The following is a 20,453-nucleotide window of genomic DNA, read 5'->3' as shown; positions in this document are numbered from 1 at the left end:
GGCTTGTTTCACCTGCATGGAGAGCTCCTTTGACCGCATGTTTACTTCACAGCAAAACCTTCCAAATGCAAGCACCACACCTCAAATCAACTCCAGGCCTTTTATCTGCTTAATTGAGAATGACATAGCGAAGGGATTGCCCACACCTGTCCATGAAATAGCCTTGGAGTCAATTGTCCAATTACTTTTGGTCCCTTTAAAAACAGGGTGGCACATGTTAAGGAGCTGAAACTCCTAAACCCTTCATCCAATTTTAATGTGGATACCCTCAAATGAAAGCTGAAAGTCTGAACTTCAACTGCATCTGAATTGTTTTGTTTAAAATTCATTGTGGTAATGTCTATAACCAAAATTAGAAAAATGTTGTCTCTGTCCAAATATATATGGACCTAACTGTATATAGGGGAGTCACGAAGGAATAGGATCATAAGCTCCACCTTGTGTTGTGGCCTGGAGTGTGAACATGGCATAGGAGCAGTGGTCAGCACTGGGGTAGGAGCTATAATATAACTGTGTTATACAACTGAGACATTAATTGGCTTCCTGTAAAATAATTTTTGGAAATAGTAAAAGTAGAGCCAAATTACGGTGATTGATGTAAATTATGACAATATCAGCACTTGGCCCTGTATCAGCAACAGGAAATGTACAAATCAATAGTCCAACCTGCAGATACCATCTCAGTATGTTGGGATCCTGCCATATAGATGTGAATAGTAGAAGGAAGTTGAAGCAACCAGTCCTTGGAAGGACCCGTAGAAGTGTATCGTAGCGCGAAACGGCCATCATCCAGTGCGTCTCCACTGAGAATTCTCCTGCCTCTGGTTTTTTAATGTAAATCTAAATAAAAGGACAATTTTATGAGATGGTCAGTGCCACTTCCTCTTTTTCATCTTCTGGACATGGACATTGTCTCATTATTTTTCACATGGTTTGGCACTCAAGATCCCTAATTCGGTACTGCATCGATGCTCTGGGAAAGTGCAATTGTTCTGATCACCTGTCTTCACTTTAATGCAGTATAATTTATGCTAAATAATTGCACTTTTTATTATTACAATGTTTAGGAGTTGTTTTTTATACCATGTTGATATGTTTAGTTTATAGGAATGTATTTTTCATCAAAAGATAATGGCTGGATGCTAAGGAACATATCTATCATGTTTTTTTCATATTTCTGACAAATTTATTGGGTTGAGAGACAAACAAAAGGGTCAGCAGTCAGTTGTTGGTGTGTCTATATAAATAAGTACAAACACATGAATTTAGAGGAATAAAATAGTAATAAAAGTAAAGGCACCACAGAGAAGCGTAATATAGGCTGACAACACCTAAGAAACCAGAAAAACCTACAAAAAATGATGGAGTCAAAATAAGTATATTTAAATACACATTTTATTGAAATAATTACATTATAATTAATAAAAGACAACTGAAGCACAATAGGGGAACACAAGAGGCCGACAAAACGCAGCAGGAGGAAGATGGCAAACAATAATAAATATATACAAAATGTATGACAAAATGGTGAAAGAATGAATTAGGGAGGGGCAAAGAAATCGTCAAAAGTAGAAAAAAACTCAAAAGAATATACGTACCAGGTGAATCACTTGTAGTAAATACATAAATGGAACAAGTGCTCAGCACTGGTGGATCAATGAAAGCACGTATGAAAAACCACCTTACCCATAACTTCCTCCTCCTGGAATGGCGCATCCCCAACTTGCCTTTCACCACAAGCCTTCATCATGGGGGGACGTCACACCAGAAGAGGGTCCCATTTAACTTCGCTATGCCAATGAGAAAAGCTTTGTCTTAAAAATCACTAGCACTAATAGCAGCCAAGCGGTAGACAACATCAAGGGCGGGCACATCACGTGCCGCATCATCGGAGGCAGGACGAGTCACGTGGTGGAGTTCCAGTCCCATATTTTAGATTGATACCCAGGCTCTACATTCCTTTTTTGGGGGTCTGTTTCTCATGGAGTGCTTGGATTTCAAGATAGTTAAGGCGGTTTTTTATACTTAATGCCATCGATCCACCAATGCGCTGCGCTGTAGAATAAGGCACCGTGCTGACCACTATATAAAGACCCAATGGTGGGATTAAGGGGTGACTTTATGTATTAGTTATTTACAGATTATGACTCCTGATGCCCCAAAAAATGGAAGCAAACAAAGATCTTTAAATGGTGAGTAGTGAGGAGTGAGTGTGCTCGTTACTCGATTTCCGAGCACGCTCTGGTGTTCTCCGAGTATCTTGCGCGTGCTCGTGTTTTATGTTTGTGTCCCCGCAGCTGCATGATTTGTGGCTGCTAGACAGGCTGAATACATATGGGGATTCCCTAACAAACAGGCAACCGCCGCATGTGTTCAGGTTGTCTAGCAGCCACAAATCATGCAGCTGTGGAGACACAAACATAATCTACGAGCACGCCCAAGATACTCGGAGACCACCCGGGCATGCTTGGAAATCTCAAGAAACAAGCACACTCACTCGTCATCACTAATTGTGAGAAAATAATTCTGAGAAATGATAATTTTTTTTGTTTCATAATGATTAACGGTGATCTCCGATTTCATAAGATTCCTCTCCCCTGGCTGCAGTTTGTATGAAGCTGCGTATTCATGATGAGTATTTGGGGAGCAATAGACATCGGCAGCAGCAGTAGAGATTTTTTTTTACAAAAAATTACCACTAGGGTACAGGGGTTTTCTGAAACAGGAGAACCCATTTAAATTGGATTGTTCACCACTTGGACAACTCCATCTTAATCACTGTTACCCCCAAGTAAAATAATAACAACTATACTCACTGGCTATGTTCCAGCAGTGTCTTAACAAGCTCTCCCGGGGCTCATGTGACGTTGTTATGCCATGCAATCCCTGTGGGAAATCAGGTTCCAACCCACTGTCCCCTGCATAGAACATAGCTTACATCCGGAGGAAAACAAAGCTACAGCTGATCTCTAACTCCCTCTAGGTGTCTGATTTTTCCAAAGAGGGGGAGAGTGAAGCAACTGCTGATTGGCCACAGTGATTGCATGACATAACAATGTCATGCAAGCCCCAGGTAGAGCTGTGCTGATACCACTGGAATGGCGCAGACATCAGAGGTAAGTATAAGTGATATTATTTTACTTGGGGGTGCTATAGTGATTGATCAGGGGTTGGCTAAGTAGTGGACAGGTAGTGGACTAATACCATGCGGAATAACAGCATATAACTGAATGATTCTAAAGACATTCTCTTCTTTCTTGCAGGTGTTTTTGCCTTTGGCCTGTTTGCAACAGACATTTTTGTAAATGCGGGTCAAGTAGTGACAGGCAACCTCACTCCCTATTTCTTGACTGTGTGCAAACCAAATTACACGGGGACAGAGTGTCTTGCCCACCACCTGTTTATCAGCAATGGAAATATCTGCACTGGTGATCCTGAAGTGATTGAGACGGCCAGGCGGTCATTTCCATCCAAGCACGCTGCTCTGAGCATTTACTCTGCATTATATGCAACAGTAAGTAAAAGGCTTCGTGTGAGAGAGTGGATTGTAATGGAAACTACGTGTATCGTAACTTTTGTCCCATAGAGCCAATTCTGCCACTATAGATAGCACTCATTACATTATTTCATGGACGAAGTATGCATTAATAAAAATAAGTGCAAAGATAAATGTAATACTCCAGGAAAAGGCTACAAATAAAATGGTAGACATCTCCTGCAACCATTTCAGTATTGTTTAGCTCAGCACTTCAGCCTTATATTGTTTTTATATTTAATCTTCGCTTTATTACTGCGACCATCAAAAGAGCTCAGATTTTACCGAAAATCTGTATTACAACAATAGAGCACGGTTGCCCCCTAGTGTTTATCAGTAGTATTACAAAAATAATTGACTAATTTCCTATACCATATGCCCCTTCTTCAACTTGGATCACTGAAGTATACTTAAAACTTTCATGATGATGGACTATTTTTGCGTTTTTGCAGTTCCATCTTTTTGCCTCTCCTTATTACATTAGCTTTGAATTATTTATTTTATATTTTTTTTCTAAATAGTTGTATGAGGGCTTGTGTTTTGTGGGGTAAGTTGTAGTTTGGAATGACAATTAATTAACATTAAGTCAATTAATAGTAAGTGTGGTGTAATTGTGAAAAATAATGCTATAATGCCACTCATTGTTGATCGCTGAATATTTAGGAAGGAAGAAATGTCATGAGCTGACTTGTTACAACGGTGGCATCCTATTATAGGGCCAAGCTGATCTCTGAACTCTTGAGCATGACCCATTCTATCATAACAATTAGTACACGCAGACTGCAGGCTACTTTCGTCACAGACTTCACAGCTCTCCAGTCCATAAAATGGCTGCTGGTGGAGGAGCAGTGACCAGACCTGTCCATCAGTATCCTGTAATAGAAAATACAGCTGTTCTATCGGGGTGTTTTACAATTGGACAAGACTGATGGTCAGATCTGGGCACTGCTCCTCCACCGGCAGCCATTTTATGGACTGGAGAGCTGTGAAGTCTGTGAGGAAAGTGCTAACAAGAGCAGGAGATGAACCTGTCATATACACACAATATTAAGTGCCACAAAATCATGTCTTCAACACATCTGATAAAGAAAACATAATGTGGTCAACTCTGTTACCTGATTTTACAGGCAGCAATGGACAGTGCAGAACAGTGACTATTGAAAGACAACGGTGCAACATTTTTATTGAAATCCAATTAAAAAAATATGTTTTTTAATTGTTCAGCCCCAATTGTAAGCACTTAAGTAAGGAAAAAGTCCCCAAAGGTGAACAATCCATTTAAGGTAGTAGTGGTAGTATGGTTTTTAGTAAGAACATTTTAGTATTCAGTGGCCAAAAATCTTCAATAGTTGTTGGCCGACTATTTGTTCAAAAACGATTCATTTTTCCTTCCGCTGTTCCTTCTGCCGCCCTGCACCATACACCTTCTTGTTTGGTGTTGTCAATAGATAAAGGGAAGTAGTGCGCTGCTAGACAGCTGTTAGTGGCTTATGTTTCCTGAGAGATAAGGATTGAGCATGTTAAAATTCAAAGCGATTGATCCTTCATTAGGTCACACACTGTTCTACACATTTTCAAAAGTTGTCAGGTTCGGTAATGAGATGAGCCATTACTTAATTATTTTAACTGCCTGAATTCAAATCTGACAATGAAAATGTTTAGATTGCTCTTATTTCTATGATATAAAGGAGTTTTCCTTTTAATGCTACATACAGTGCCTTGCGAAAGTATTCGGCCCCATTGAACTTTTCAACCTTTTCCCACATATCATGCTTCTAACATAAAGATACCAAATGTAAGTTTTTGGTGAAGAATCAACAATAAGTGGAACACAATTGTGAAGTTGAATGAAATATATTAGTTAATTTAAATTTTTGTGGAAATTCAAAAACTGAAAAGTGGGCGTGCAATATTATTCGGCCCCTTTAACTTAATACTTTGTTGCTCCACCTTTTGCTGCGATTATAGCTGCAAGTCGCTTGGGGTATGTCTCTATCAGTTTTGTACATCGAGAATCTGAAATTCTTGCCCATTCTTCCTTGGCAAACAGCTCGAGCTCAGTGAGATTTGATGGAGATCGTTTGTGAACAGCAGTTTTCAGCTCTTTCCACAGATTATCGATTGGATTGAGGTCTGGACTTTGACTTGGCCATTCTAACACCTGGATACGTTTATTTGTGAACCATTCCATTGTAGATTTTGCTTTATGTTTCGGAACATTGTCTTGTTGGAAGACAAATCTCCGTCCCAGTCTCACGTCTTTTGCAGAGTTCAACAGGTTCTCTTCAAGAATGGTCCTGTATTTGGCTCCATCCATCTTCCCATCAATTTTAACCATCTTCCCTGTCCCCGCTGAAGAAAAGCAGGCCCAAACCATGATGCTGCCACCACCATGTTTGACAGTGGGGATGATGTGTTCAGGTTTATGAGCTGTGTTGCCTTTACGCCAAACATATCGTTTGGCATTGTTGCCAAAAAGTTCGATTTTGGTTTCATCTGACCAGAGCACCTTCTTCCACATGTTTGGTGTGTCTCCCAGGTGGCTTGTTGCAAACTTTAAACAACACTTTTTATGGATATCTTTGAGAAATGTCTTTCTTCTTGCCACTCTTCCATAAAGGCCAGATTTGTGCAGTGTACGACTGATTGTTGTCCTATGGACAGACTGTTCCCCCTCAGCTGTAGATCTCTGCAGTTCATTCAGAGTGAACATGGGTCTCTTGGCTGCATCTCTGATCAGTCTTCTACTTGTTTGAGATGAAAGTTTAGAGGGACGGCCGGGCCTTGGTAGATTTGCAGTGGTATTATACTCCTTCCATTTCAATATGATCGCTTGCACAGTACTCCTTGGTATGTTTAAAGTTTTGGAAATCATTTTGCATCCAAATCCGGCTTTAAACTTCTCCACAACAGTATCATGGACCTGCCTGTTGTGTTCCTTGGTCTTCATAATGCTCTCTGTGCTTCAAACAGAACCCTAAGACTATCACAGAGCAGGTGCATTTATATGGAGACTTGATTACACACAGGTGGATTATATTTATCATCATTAGGCATTTAGGACAACATTGGATCATTCAGAGGTCCACAATGAACTTCTGGAGTGAGTTTGCTGCACTGAAAGTAAAGGGGCCGAATAATATTGCACACCCCACTATTCAGTTTTTGAATTTCCACAAAAATTTAGAATAACCAATAAATTTCATTCAACTTCACAATTGTATTCCACTTGTTGTTGATTCTTCCCCCAACATTTACATTTAGTATCTTTATGTTTGAAGCACGATATGTGGGAAAAGGTTGAAAAGTTCCAGGGGGCTGAATACTTTTGCAAGGCACTGTATAATTAATGCAATAAAGTTTGAGTATTTTGAAACATTATTTTTACAAATGTAAAGTTGCAGAATATTTTGCTATACCAATTTTCTGTTATTTATTTAGAGGGAACTTGGCAACAATTCAAATATCTAAGGGTAGTTTCACATTTGCGTTAGAATCCACAGCGTTTAATCCGCAACCACAAATGAAGGAAAAACCGCATGGAAACGCGTACAAACGCAGCTTGTTTAGACGCATATGGTGCATGGCATGCGGTTTAAAAAACACGGCGTTTTCATGCTTTTCCATGTATTTTTTTCTGCATTTGCGTTTTTTGTGCGCATGGTGGAAAATTTTACAGGAGAAAAATCTAGATAACCAGACACCGCCAATGGGACTACAGAGGGCGTGTATTATGGGATATCTATATATAGACCCAGGACTCCTAGGACTGCTGAAATCTTAACAGTGTGCTGCTGTATCCTGTGTCATGATGGATCTTCGCATGGAGAGCTTTTATTTCAACCTGGATTTAAGCATCAAGCTGTTTCTTGCCTGTGCGTTTGCTTGGGAGCAACAAAAAAATGGAGAAAGACAGAGAAGGACACGGCGTCGGCATTTTTGGCGACACCCCATTATCGAACTTCAGGAGAGCCGTGGAGCCTATCACATGCTATATGACGAGCTTAATGCCAACCCGGACAAATTCCCAGAATATACCCGGATGTCTCAAGATTTTTTTCGGGATTTGCTTGGTCGTGTCCAAGGAGCCATCCGGAGACAGGACACCCAGCTCCGTAGAGCGATTCCTGCAGAGGAACGTCTGCTGGTTACATTAAGGTACATAATAATTCTAAACAAATGCCAGTCATAATTATTGTTGGTTTGACATGTATTCTTTGTATTTTCCATTATGTCTTAAGCAGAACAACACCATAAATAGAATTGATTGTAATTTATTTTTTATTTATTTTATTACAGATTTCTGGCAACCGGAGAGAGCTTATCATCCCTCCAATTCCAGTACCGGCTTGGAATTTCCACCTTGTCTGGAATAGTTGCGGACACCTGCCGGGCTTTGTGAATTGTTCTCCGGGATGAATTTATACCCATACCCACCGAGGACATGTGGATGGGAATTGCAGAGAAATTCTGGAGTGTGTGATTTCCCCAACTGTTTGGTTGCGGTGGATGGAACGCACATACGCATTATCAAACCCACTAGAACTGGATTGGAGTACTTCAACTGCAAAAAATATTTTTCTGTTGCGCTCATGGCAATGGCAGATGCGGACTGTCGCTTCATCGCTGTGGACATTGGAGCTTTTGGCCATGGCAACGATTCCCAGACTTTCAAGAACTCGGATATGGGCTGACGTGTGCATGGCAAAAATTTTAATTTTACACGGCCACGACCTCTCCCCAACACTCAAGGCCCACCGATGTCATTTGTTATGGTTGGGGATGAGGCCTTTCAGATGTGTGAAAACCTACTGAAGCCATATTCCAGTCGGGACTTGAACTACACTAAAAGGATCTTTAACTACAGACTGACCAGGGCCCGAAGAACAGTAGAGTGTACCTTTGGGATTCTAATCTCAAAATGGTGTATTCTTGCAACAGCCATTAATCTAAAAATGGAGACAGTCGATGAGGTGGTCAAAGCCTGTGTGGTTCTCTGCAATTACATTATGGCTAAGGAGCGACCCAACATTGAACTGGATGAACCAGTTGCAAACCCATTGCCAGATTACCAGCATCACCCGCTGCGGTCAACTGTTGCAGTTGGCCACATGCGGGACCAATTTGCTGCCTTTTTTGATTCTAATAATGGACGTATGGCATGGCAGGACAATATTGTGTAAAATGTCCTGTTGGGTTTGGGTCTGTACCAGTTATGTTTTAAATGTTACTAAATTTGTTGTTAATAAACTACGTGTTTTGTTATCTTGACCGTGTCTCCTATGTATTTCCTCTACAAACCACTTAGGTTGTTAGTGGTAATGTTGTTGACTTCATTGCGTCCTGATTCTGTTCTGCAGTATCTATTGGACGCATACTGAAGAGACGACTGTTTACAAAACAGATCTATACTTATCAAGTCAGGTGTCAGAAATAATGAATTCATGATGCACAAATAACAGCCTCATGAATTCACTATTTCTGACACATGTATAGACATGCCTTGTTTGACCTCTATCATCCCTTCACTTTGTGTGAAATAGATTACGTATACAGAAGAGAAAATGGAGGTTATAAAAGGCAGTTCTCTACTCACCAGGTCAGGTGTCATAATGATCTGTTGAGTATAGTTCTGCTTTGTATTTCTCTTCAGTCTGCAACAAAAGTCACAGAGTAAGCAGAAGGAAGAGATTATGGAGAAAATACAAGTATTATTTTTGGGGCCACCTCATATCTCTATACCAAACACACACAAAGCTGCAGTGTTGTACTTCCTAACTACTGGAGCTATGAGGTGGCAAAAAAATAAAGTGTGTGGCGTAGTGTTTTATTCGGCGCACGGTGTGTGTTGCCAGCAGAGAAATACACAATTAACCAAACATTATTTGGGGCAAAAAACATTATTATTTATTTTTACACAAAAAAAAATTAACTGTGCCTGCTTGGGGTAAAGTGTCGGAAATGGGGGGTATGTAGCTGTGAAGCTTGACTAACTGGATGACGTTGGGGTGGCAGGAGAAGGGGTAATTAAATTACTGGGGTCTGGCAGTTCGGGGATGGGGCTTGATGCATGAGAGGGCAGAGACACATTGGAAGGGTGAGACAAACCAGACATTACAGACACATTGGGAGGTGAGGGGGGAGGGATAGCGATAGTCCTCTATTTCTTCTTTCCTTTCCCTTTTTGGGATCGGCGCTGCGGTAAGGGGAGCCTCATTGAGCTAATTTCTAGCAGCCTGGCCATGGTGGCCGACCTGTCAGGGTCCGTATGCCTCTGTATGGTTGTGGTTGTGTGTTCCTCTGTATGGGGAAGGCCATGCCAGGGTCCATGTGCTGCAGCTGCTGCATGGTTGTGGTGGTGGGGAAGGCCATGCCAGGGTCCAGCTGCTGCTGGTGCATGGTGGTGGTGGGGAACGCCATGCCAGGGTCTGGTTACTGCTGTTTCTGCTGCTGCATGGTGGCAGTGGAGGAGGTCCAAGCAGGAGCAACAGTTGTCATGGTGGTGGCGGTGGGCTGTCCAACAGCACTCGGCATGGTGGTGGTGCTGTAGTGGTGTCCGGCAGTGCTTGGAATGGAGCTGGCTGCGCAGTGGCATGCAGCAGATCTCGGCATTGAGGTCAAGCGTGACAGTGTTGGCACAAGTGGATATCCCACCACTGTCTGCTGAAAATACCGACTCTGCTGCATCACCTGCACGTAAGCAGCATTGCAGGCCTGCATGACCCTAAGCTGGAGATCAGGAGTAAGGTGTAACGACATGCCCTGTTCAATTTGATTAAAAAAATGATGTGCTGGCCTCTGGAGGTTGGCTTTCACTTGGTCAAAGCTTTTGGTGACCTCCTGGATATGTGTATTCATATGGCTAATGGCAGTATCCAGTCGGTCACCCATCGCCATCATGAAAGGCCGAGCTCAAGTGCAAAAACTTGGGCATTAGTGACCTGTTTGAGGCCCTCTGCCGCTGCCAGGAAGAGCCCAAAAAAGAGGCAGAGGACTGGAACAGGGGAACACCTGATGGACCAGCTTCCTGGTCTCCAGTCTGTGTGACAGGACCACTTGCTGCAGCGCTGCTGGAAGCCTGGGACGGGTCCGTGGCTGTTTGATGAACGACCGCTCCAGAACCAGGGTCAAGAGTGCTGCTCCATGTGCTGTGAAAAAAGAAGAAAAAAACACATTACTATCAAACATTTACAAAAGTTAAGCACCAACTCCTGTGGAATAGAAACATACAGATTAAGGCAATACAACACAAGCTAATACACCAAAAAAATACTTACGTTCTCTGGGCAAGGACTCAAGGACTCAAACTTGGAAATGTATCAATGAGATACTTGAATGCTTTTGCATTTTTATCGATTGCCCTTACAAAGTTCTTCATTAGACCCAATTTGATATGCAATGGTGGTAACAAAATCTTATCTGGGTCAACAATGGCTGGATGCAGGACATTTATACTCCCTGGCTGAAGTGAATGTTGGAGAGGCCAGTCTCTTTTATTGTAGAGATATTCTCTTGCACCACTCACACAAAAAGCAGCAGTACTTTGTGTATCCATTCTGGAGACCAAGTAATAGGGAAACCACCTTTAAGTCACCAGAGAGGCAAATATTGGTCATAGTTCAGGCACCTCAACAGCTGTTTCATGTTGTCATAGATTTCTTTCATGTGGACTGCTTAACCAACTGGAATTGAAGGTAGTGCATTGCCATTATGTATCAACACAGCTTTTAGTCTTGTTGTGGACAAATCGATGAAGAGCCTTCAGTCCTCTCGATTATGACTTATTTTCAGAGGTTCCATTAATTGGAAAATATTCAAATAGCACATTGCATCATAAACGACGGTGACCGGGAACTATGGAGACTGTTAAATTCTCCCACACAAAGAAAATTTTAAGGAGGTGGAGTACTCCTAAAATCTCAGAACAAAAGAACAAATAATGGAATAACCATGAACCACCAAATAGAATAAAGAACAGTACATTTTATTAATGGAAATACTAAAAAATACATGACATATTAAAGTGAAGTCTCATACAGGAGGGATAAAAAGAGGAAGGCCTATCTATGTAATGTATAACCGTTGGGTTCAGGTATAGTTTGAGCACAGTTCAACTTTGTAGAATATATAACAAAAATGTTACGTTCATAGGTGGCGCACATGGTTCGTTGACCCACTGTGCCAAAGACCGGACTTACCCTGGAGTGGAGTGACTAAGCAGCTACCTTGGAATTCGCTGGAGCCTCTAGTGGTGAGGTCAGTGTCACGGGGTCCTTCTCCGGTGCCACACAATCAACAGAGCCAGCGAATAGTGAACAATCCCAAGCCATTTATTTAGGCAAAAATACGAAAGGTCCATATACGATCCACCACACAAAGAATAAAATAGTCCAGAATGCGAATGCAGTTCAGTAACAGGATAAAAGTTCAACAATCCAGCAGACAGAGGATAGCATAGTCTATATACTCTTCTTTCTCTCTGAGATGCTGTGAACAAATCATCATTCCACACAGGAATGATCTGTTTCTCACCTCCTTGATATTTTAAGTCTCCCTCCTCATTCACAGGTCAGGAGGGGGATGGTCTCAGAGGCTCATTGTTTCAACAAGCTAGGTCAACATGTCATTAGCATATTAGCAAACAATACAATACTTTGGGGGCTGATATCAGATGACAGCAACAGCCATTCATCAATTAGCAAATAACTCCTTCTACAAGAGAACACCATAAAAATAAATAAAATAGAAATATACACAAAAATGATACCCACATAGCATATCACACCATCACAGTCAGACTTGTGCGGCAGGTAGCTGTCAGGTGCCACTAAACAGCAGCGTCCGGTAGTAACTGCTGACCCTAAAGGGTAAACTTACTTCCGATTCCCAGACAAAGCAGGATGGCCACTTGGGACAAGGATGACCTCTTGGGACAAATTCAGACAGGACAGCCACTGGGGAAAAGTTCTCACTGTGTGGACAGGATGGCCACTGGGACAGGTTCTCCCTTTGCAGACAGGACGGTCACATGGATAGGTTCACACAGTGCAGACTGGAAGGCCACTGGGACAGGTTCACATGGTGTAGACTGGACAGCCACAGGGAAAGGTTCACAGTTCTGGCTTGGGTATTCAGCCTCCAGGGTAGCAGACAGGTGCCGCCGATGCGGCCATGGGGTACAGGTACCACAGTCGAGGTTTCAAGACTTGAACACCGCCTAAGTGGTCGTAGGAAACAAGGACAAACTATGGCAGACTAATGGGAATACAGGATGCAAGACCAGGGACAGGAGACCTTGCAACATACAGTTGCAAACATACCAACCACCTAACACAAAACTATAGGAGTTGCTCAAACACCTCTTAGTAGGGGAAAGTGCCTTTTATTCAAGATGGCTCCAAGACATTGGCTTGGAGATACCTTGCAGGTGAATACAAATGTAATAAAATGCCTCCCATCTGTTGCTGGGAGCATTTATCATGTGCACATGCTGCCCCTTTAAGAAAATGGGAGACCGCGCATTTATGCCCTAGGCATGCCACTGGGACACATTGTGGAATGCACAGAGGAGGCAGGAGGCAGGAGTACCCTGGGGACCGCACTGCGGGCCATGGTGGTGAGTGAGCCGGTGTCCCTGATTGGAGGGAAAAGGGAACACCAGGGTCGATGAGCCTAGAGATACAGTAACCCCCTTATGCCACCTCTTCTTCAGGCTTCTAATTATTCTTTGCAGAGAAGATGGAGCCAGATTCTTCCTCCTGGACTCCCACAACCTCTTATCAGGACCATGTTCTCTCCAAGCCACAGGAAGAAAAGTAACGTCTCCCACCTTCTTCTTGGCCAAAATGTCTCTCACCGGCAGGATATCATCAGAGCAGAACAGAGCATCTTTGAAAATAGGAACCCTAATTTGTTGAGTCTCTTTTAGTCTGGCAGGAAAAGATGTTCCCTCGGAAGAAACAGAGATGGATTAGGAATCCTTCTCCTGATTGGTCGACAGTAGTGACTTACAGGATGCCTCTGCCTTGAGTATGTCTTCCCATGACCACTGGGAACTAGAAGATACCTATTATGGATTCATTTTTCACATTCATTTCAACCAGGATATGTTCTTCTGTTCTTAAGGCAGTTGGTCTTTAGGAAACCAGCCATTGGAATCATCGCCTGCCGGAGAGGATGGCAGCACTGGTGATCCAGCAGGAAGAACAGGAACCAGACATTTCTTATGACACGTCACTCCCAATTGAAGTACCTCACTGGACTTCCAATCAAGCACAGACTCATGAGTTTTCAGCCATGGAAGACCTAAGAGAAGGGGGTTGAAAAATGTCAGTAAGCACAATGAAAGCAATTTTCTCTGAATAAAGTGCTCCGATTTGTAGCTCTACTGGTTCTGCGATGACTTCCGAATTCCCTTCAACATTTGGCACTCTCAGCAGACTCTGGAGGCATCGGATGGGAAATAACAATCGACAACAGCTTGCTGTAAAAGAATTTCCCATGCACCAGAGTCAAGGAAGCTTATTTCGATGTAGCAACCTCCTCCACAGCCCACAGAAATGTTCAAAGTCAGTGGTGAAGAACTTCCTCTCTCACCTAGGGAAGCTTCACCCATGGGCTGTAGGTTTAGGAGTTTCAACCATTTAGAACAGTCAAGAAAAAAGTTCTCCGCGCTATCACAGCTGAAGCACACTTCTTTGGCACAACCACAGTCTGGCTGCTGCTGCTCTCCTAGCCTAACTCTATCGATCTGCATTGGTTTGGCCATCACAAATGTTTCAGTAAGCTGAAAAAAGAATCATCTTTGGAGAGATGGAGCTAGACAAGCCAGTCGCCTCTCACAAAATACCTCTTTGGTTCATGCTTGAAACTGGACGTTGATTAGGATTGCCAAGGAGATTAGATCATCTGGAGAGGTTGAAATGTCATATCCATCCAACCTGTCCTTGATCCTCCCAGATAATCCTTCCCAGAAGGCGGCTATTATTATTAATTATTTATATAGCACCACTAATTCCATGGTGTTGTACATGAGGTGTTACAAACAAAATGCAAATATCACTTAAAGTAAACAAACTAACAATGATAGACTGGTAATGAGGGAATAAGACCTTCTTCTTGCTTCTTGGGGAAGGAGACAATAGGTTGGGGTGTTGCAGTGGCTTTGGTGGTGTTGAGGTGGCAGCGTGGTTATTGTAGGTTGTAAGCTTTCTTGAAGAGATGGATTTTCAGGTTCCGTCTGAAGGATCCAAATCTGATGGCTAATCAGCCGTGTTGGAGCACAGAATTTCTGAAGAATGGGGATATTCGGGAGAAGTCTTGGACGCGATTATGTGAGAAATTAATACATGTGGAGAAGAGAATGATGTCTTGGGAGGACTGGAGATTGCGTGAGGGAAGATACCAGGAGATTAGTACGGAGATACACGGAGGAGAAAGGTTATGGACCACTTTGTAAGTCAGTGTTAGGAGTTTGAACAGGATATGCTGGCAAACTGGGAGCCAAAGAAGGAACTGCAAAGGGGAAGCAGGAGAGTAGCAAAAAGAGAGATGAATTAGTCCGGCAGCAGAGTTACAGATAGACTGGAGAGGTGTGAGAGTGTTATAAGGTAGGCCACAGTGGCACACGTGGTTCGTGGATGCACTGTGCCACAGATCAGACTTAAACTTGAGGGGCGTGACTAAGCAGCTAACGTGGTGTTCGCTGGAGCATCTAATAGTGAGATCAGACTCGTGCCACAGGTAACTGCCAGATGCCACTCCAGGGCGATGTCATTAGTTGCTGACATCAAAGGGCAGAGACGTTGCTTCAGATTCTCAGACAAAGCAGGATGGCCTCTTGGGACAAGTTAAGATAGGGTTGCCTCTTGGGACAAATTCAGACAGGATGGCCACTTGGGGCAAGTTTTTACTGTGTGGACAGGACGGCCATTGAGACAGGTTCTCCCTGTGCAGACAGGACGTCCACAGGGACAGTTTTACACAGTGCAGACTGGATGTCTACTGGGACAGGTTCACACGGTGCAGACTGGATGGCCACAGGGATAGGCTCACAGTTTTGGCCTGGGTATTGTGCCTCAAGGGTGGCAAACAAATACCGCCGATACGGAGATGAGGTACCGCATTTGGGGTTTCAGGATTCAGACACCATCGAAGCTGTAGCAGGAAACAGGGACTAACTATGGAGGAATAACAGGAACACCGGATGCGAGATACAAACAGACTAGTGATGGGGACCTGGCAAAATACAATTGCATACACACCAACCACCAAACACAGAATTGAAGTGACTTGTAGGATCGCTACTTCCAACAGGTGGCACTATAGAGTTAAAGTCCTCTTTTTCTCAGAAGGCACATGCAGAAATAGCAATTGATAGCGTGATCGGATGGCTCTCTCCAGATTATTGGGACTGCAAAAGGCATACATTGTTCCTTCCCAATTCCTGTGTAAGATGTGATGCATATCTATTACAGCATATGTGTGGAGTTCAACACTTGTTGTGATTTCCTATTCTACAGCCAAAATACAGGTTGTATGCCTTCCTTATCATGATAGTCAAGTTTTGCCTTTCTGCCGCCAAAGTGACTGATTCGCATCTACAGCAAAAACGATCCACTTTGTTAATGCAAGAACAAGGCATATCTAAAAAAACTTATAGAATCATGTCAATATGCTAAAAAAGTAAGCAAAGAAATCCTAAAATTGTATACCTTACACAGAGAGCACTTATAAAAGTTAGTGATGCAACTGTAATTAGGATTATGTTATCGGAGCTAAATTGACGGTTTTTGTTTGGTCACCCTAAAATGATAGAATACTGAACGCTCAATAGACTAAATAGGTGATGTAATAGAATAGCTACTAACAATGCAATAATGATGATGAAATAATGAAGACTATTTTTCTAAGGTGTCATAAGTAATTACAACTTCCTCTGGATCTTGAAAATTAGAGTCAAATCGCAAATGAAAGCATCCTATTAGTTTTCAGCACCACATAATTAGTTGAGATCAACTGTTTTCATCTCGGAACCAATTTGGCTATAGAACAGTGACATCTGCCGAATGAACGGTACATTAAATGGTTAGCCCAGTAAAATCGGTATGTAGGTAGGTAAGGTACGACATTATTCCAATGTGTCTGAGCTGATTCACTTCATAGTAACCCTGTGGTTTCCAATTCTTCACTTGTGTCCATCAGCCCATGCCATAGATTGTTGTAGCCTATTAGTATGTTCTGGCTGTCTGTAAATAATGCTTTTCAGGTAGGCACTTTACAATTCCAGATGTGTCTTGCAGAACTTTTAAATCCTTTTGATGACACAGTTAAGAGTCATAATCCCTTTGAACTGACAAGAGATTCTCTCTTCTGTTTCAGATGTACATCACGAGCACAATTAAAACGAAAAGCAGCAGACTAGCTAAACCCGTCCTCTGCCTTGGGACCCTTTGTTCTGCATTTCTTACCGGACTGAATCGTGTATCTGAATACAGAAACCACTGTGTGGATGTTATCGGTGGTTTCATTCTGGGCACTGCTGTGGCTTTGTTTTTGGTAAGTGGCATCTTTATATTCATTCGGATTCGGAGTGGATGTGCGATACTTGGCCATATTGATGGAGTTGTGCTGTACGTTTTCACAACTCAGAGCATCCAGCCACTGCTGGCACAAGGAACAGCTGATCAGTATGGGTGCCGGGTGTCACACCTTCACCAATCAGATGTTGATGACCTATCCTACTGATAGGCCATCAATATTAATATTTTTTAAGGCACTGTGGCAGTAGAATGAGCCACATTGGGGGCATGCATGACTCTCCGACTGCCATTAGGCATATTAGGCAGTGCCAATTATTTAAAAAGTAATCGTTTCCATTTTTATTTCATAAATCTAAATATACTTGTCAATACATTGCAATTAGTGATGAGCGAATATACTCGTTACTTGAGATTTCTCGAGCACGCTCGGGGGTCCTCTGAGTATTTTTAGTGCTCGGAGATTTAGTTTTTCTTGCCGCAGCTGAATGATTTACATCTGTTAGCCAGCAGTACATGTGGGGGTTGCCTTGTTGCTAGGGAATCCCCACATGTACTTATGCTGGCTAACAGATGTAAATCACTCAGCTGCGGCAAGAAAAACTAAATCTCCGAGCACTAAAAAATACTCGGAGGACCCGCAAGCATGCGCTCATCACTAATTACAAATCATCTTGTCAGAGAAATCTGCTTCTTTCTCAACCAGGATTGATCATTCATTTTCAAAATACTCAATTCATGGGAAAATCTGTCTTAAAGTGAACCTGTCGCCATGTTTGGCCGATAAGAGATACGGCCATCACCTTTCAGGGCTGATATACTGCATTCCATAATGCTGTACAGTACAGACCAAAAGTTTGGACACACCTTCTCATTTAAAGATTTTTCTGTATTTTCAGGATTATGAAAATTGTACTTTCACACTGAAGGCATCAAAACTATGAATTAACACATGTGGAATTATATACTTAACACTACTTTGAAGAACCTAGAATATAAGACATAATTTCAGTTGTTTCACACTTTTTTGTTAAGAAGGTGTGTTCAAATTTTGGTCTGTACTGTATATCTGCCCCCAACCTGACCTGCAAGAGAAGAAAAAGACCATTTGTTATACTCACCTGGGGAGCCGTGCAGTCTGATGGGCGTCACTGGTTTTTGGTACGGCTCTCCCCATCTTACGATCCCTGTCCTCCTGCTTGCTTCATGTGGATGACGCGTCCTTTTGTCATCCACTGTCTCCTCGGCACAGCACTTCTGCTGCAGTGCGCATGCACCGGGCATCTTTGACCTTTGTCAGCACCTGAGAACGGCAGTACTTTGCTTTACCCTCAACACGGCAAAGAAGTGCGCCTGTGCAAGAGCGCAGTGCCGAGGAGACATGTCATCCACACAAAGCAAGCAGGAGGGCAGCATCGCAAGAAGGGAGGCGCCCATGAATTGAGATTTTTTTTAAATGAATGATCAGTCCTGATGGAGAAAGATGCAGATTTCTGTGATAAGATATATTACAAATTAAAGTGACAGTTACACACGTGGTCAAAATTGTTGGTACCCCTCGTGTAATGACAGAAAAATCCACAATGGTCACATAAATGACTTGAATCTGACAAAGGTAATAATAAATAAAAAAAATCTATGAAAATGAACAAATAAAATTCAGACATTACTTTCCAACCATGCTTCCACAGAATTTAAAAAAGATAAAACTCATGAAATAGGCCTGGACAGAAATAATGGTGCCCTTAACTTAATATTTTGTTGCATAACCTTTTGAGGCAATCACTGCAATCAAATGATTCCTGTAACTGTCAATGAGACTTCGGCACCTCTGGACAGGTATTTTGGCCGACTCCTCAAGAGCAAACTGCTCCAGTTGTCTCGTGTTTCAAGGTTGCCTTTTCCAGATGGCATGTTTCACCTCTTTCCAAAGATTCTCAATAGGATTTAGGTCAGGGCTCATAGAAGGCCACTTCAGAATAGTCTAATGTTTTCCTGTTAGCCATTCTTGGGTGTTTTAGCTGTGGGTTTTGGGTCACTATCCTGTTGCCAGACCCATGATGTACTACTGAGACCAAGCTTTCTGACACTGGGCAGCACACTTCTCTCTAGCATCCCTTGATAGACTTGAGATTTCAATGTACCCTGCACAGATTCTAGACACCCTGTGCGAGATGCAGCAAAGCAGCTACAAGAACATAACAGAGCCTCCTCCATGTTTCACAGTAGGGACAGTGTTCTTTTCTTGCTATGCTTCATTTTTCCATCTGTGAACATAGAGCCTATGTGCCTTGCCTAGGACTTTCTCCCACAAGATTTGTGGCTTATCAACATGTAGTGTGGCAAATTCCAGTCTGGCTTTTTATGATTTTTTTTCAACAATGGTGTCCTCCTTGGTCATCTCCCATGAAGTCTACTTCGGCTCATACAAAGATGGATGATGCGATCTGACACTGATGTTCCTTGAGCTTGAAACTCACCTTTAATCTGTTTAAAAGTTTTTCTGGGCTCTTTTGTTACCATTGGTATTATCCATCTCTTTGATTTGTCATCAAGTTTCCTCCTGCGGTCACGTCCAGGGAGGTTGGCTACTGTCCCATGGATCTTAAATTTCTGAATAATGTGTGCAACTGTAGTCACAGGAACATCAAGCTGCTTGGAGATGGTCTTATAATTTTTACATTTAACATGCTTGCCTATAATTATCTTTCTAATCTCCTGAGACAACTCTTTCCTTCGCTTCCTCTGGTCCATGTTGAGTGTGATACACACCATGTCACCAAACAGCACAGTGAGTATCTGTAGCCCTATATACACAAACACTCACTGATTCCAAGATTATAGACACCTGTGATGCTAGTTACTGGACACACCACGATTTAACATGTCCCTTTTGTCACATTATTTTCAGGAGTGCCATCATTTCTGTCCTGGCCTATTTCATGAGTTTTATTTTGTTAACAATTCTGTGTAATCATGGTTGAAATGCAATGTCTGACGTTCATTTGTTCATTTTCATAGATTTTTATTTATTATTACTTTGCTCAGATTCAAGTTATTTCTGTGACTATTGTGGGTTTTTCTGCCATTAAACGAGGGGTGCCAACAATTTTGACCACGTATGTACTCTTTAAATGTTTGTGTTTTGTTTGCTAAAATTTTGTAATTAGCCTGCTTAATGAATGTCTTTTGTTAAAGAATGACATTCCTTACTTAATGATTTTTTTATTTATATGCTTATATTTTGCACTAAAAATAATTCCTTCAATTGGGCTTCATTAAGGGGGAAAAAAATGCTGTTAACCTGCAGATTTGGGATTGGTGCGCAGGCAAATGGCGTTGTAAAGACATGCGGATGCCACACTGAAAGCCCGGCTATC

At 42.3% G+C, this 20,453-nt stretch overlaps 1 protein-coding gene across 1 annotated transcript in view; it reads left to right on the top strand.

Moving 5' to 3' along the window:
• The window catches only part of PLPPR1 (phospholipid phosphatase related 1), a 343,057-nt gene that overhangs the window by 301,739 nt on the left and 20,865 nt on the right, over window positions 1-20,453 (top strand). Inside the window, exons 5-6 of the mRNA XM_069766600.1 lie at window positions 3,264-3,514; window positions 16,916-17,092. Coding sequence (XP_069622701.1) covers window positions 3,264-3,514; window positions 16,916-17,092 — 428 coding nt within the window. The remainder of the gene's footprint in view (window positions 1-3,263; window positions 3,515-16,915; window positions 17,093-20,453) is intronic.

This window comes from Ranitomeya imitator, chromosome 1 (genome assembly GCF_032444005.1).
Source record: "Ranitomeya imitator isolate aRanImi1 chromosome 1, aRanImi1.pri, whole genome shotgun sequence".
NCBI classification, from domain to species: domain Eukaryota; kingdom Metazoa; phylum Chordata; class Amphibia; order Anura; family Dendrobatidae; genus Ranitomeya; species Ranitomeya imitator.
This window is presented reverse-complemented; position numbering and strand designations above follow the sequence as displayed.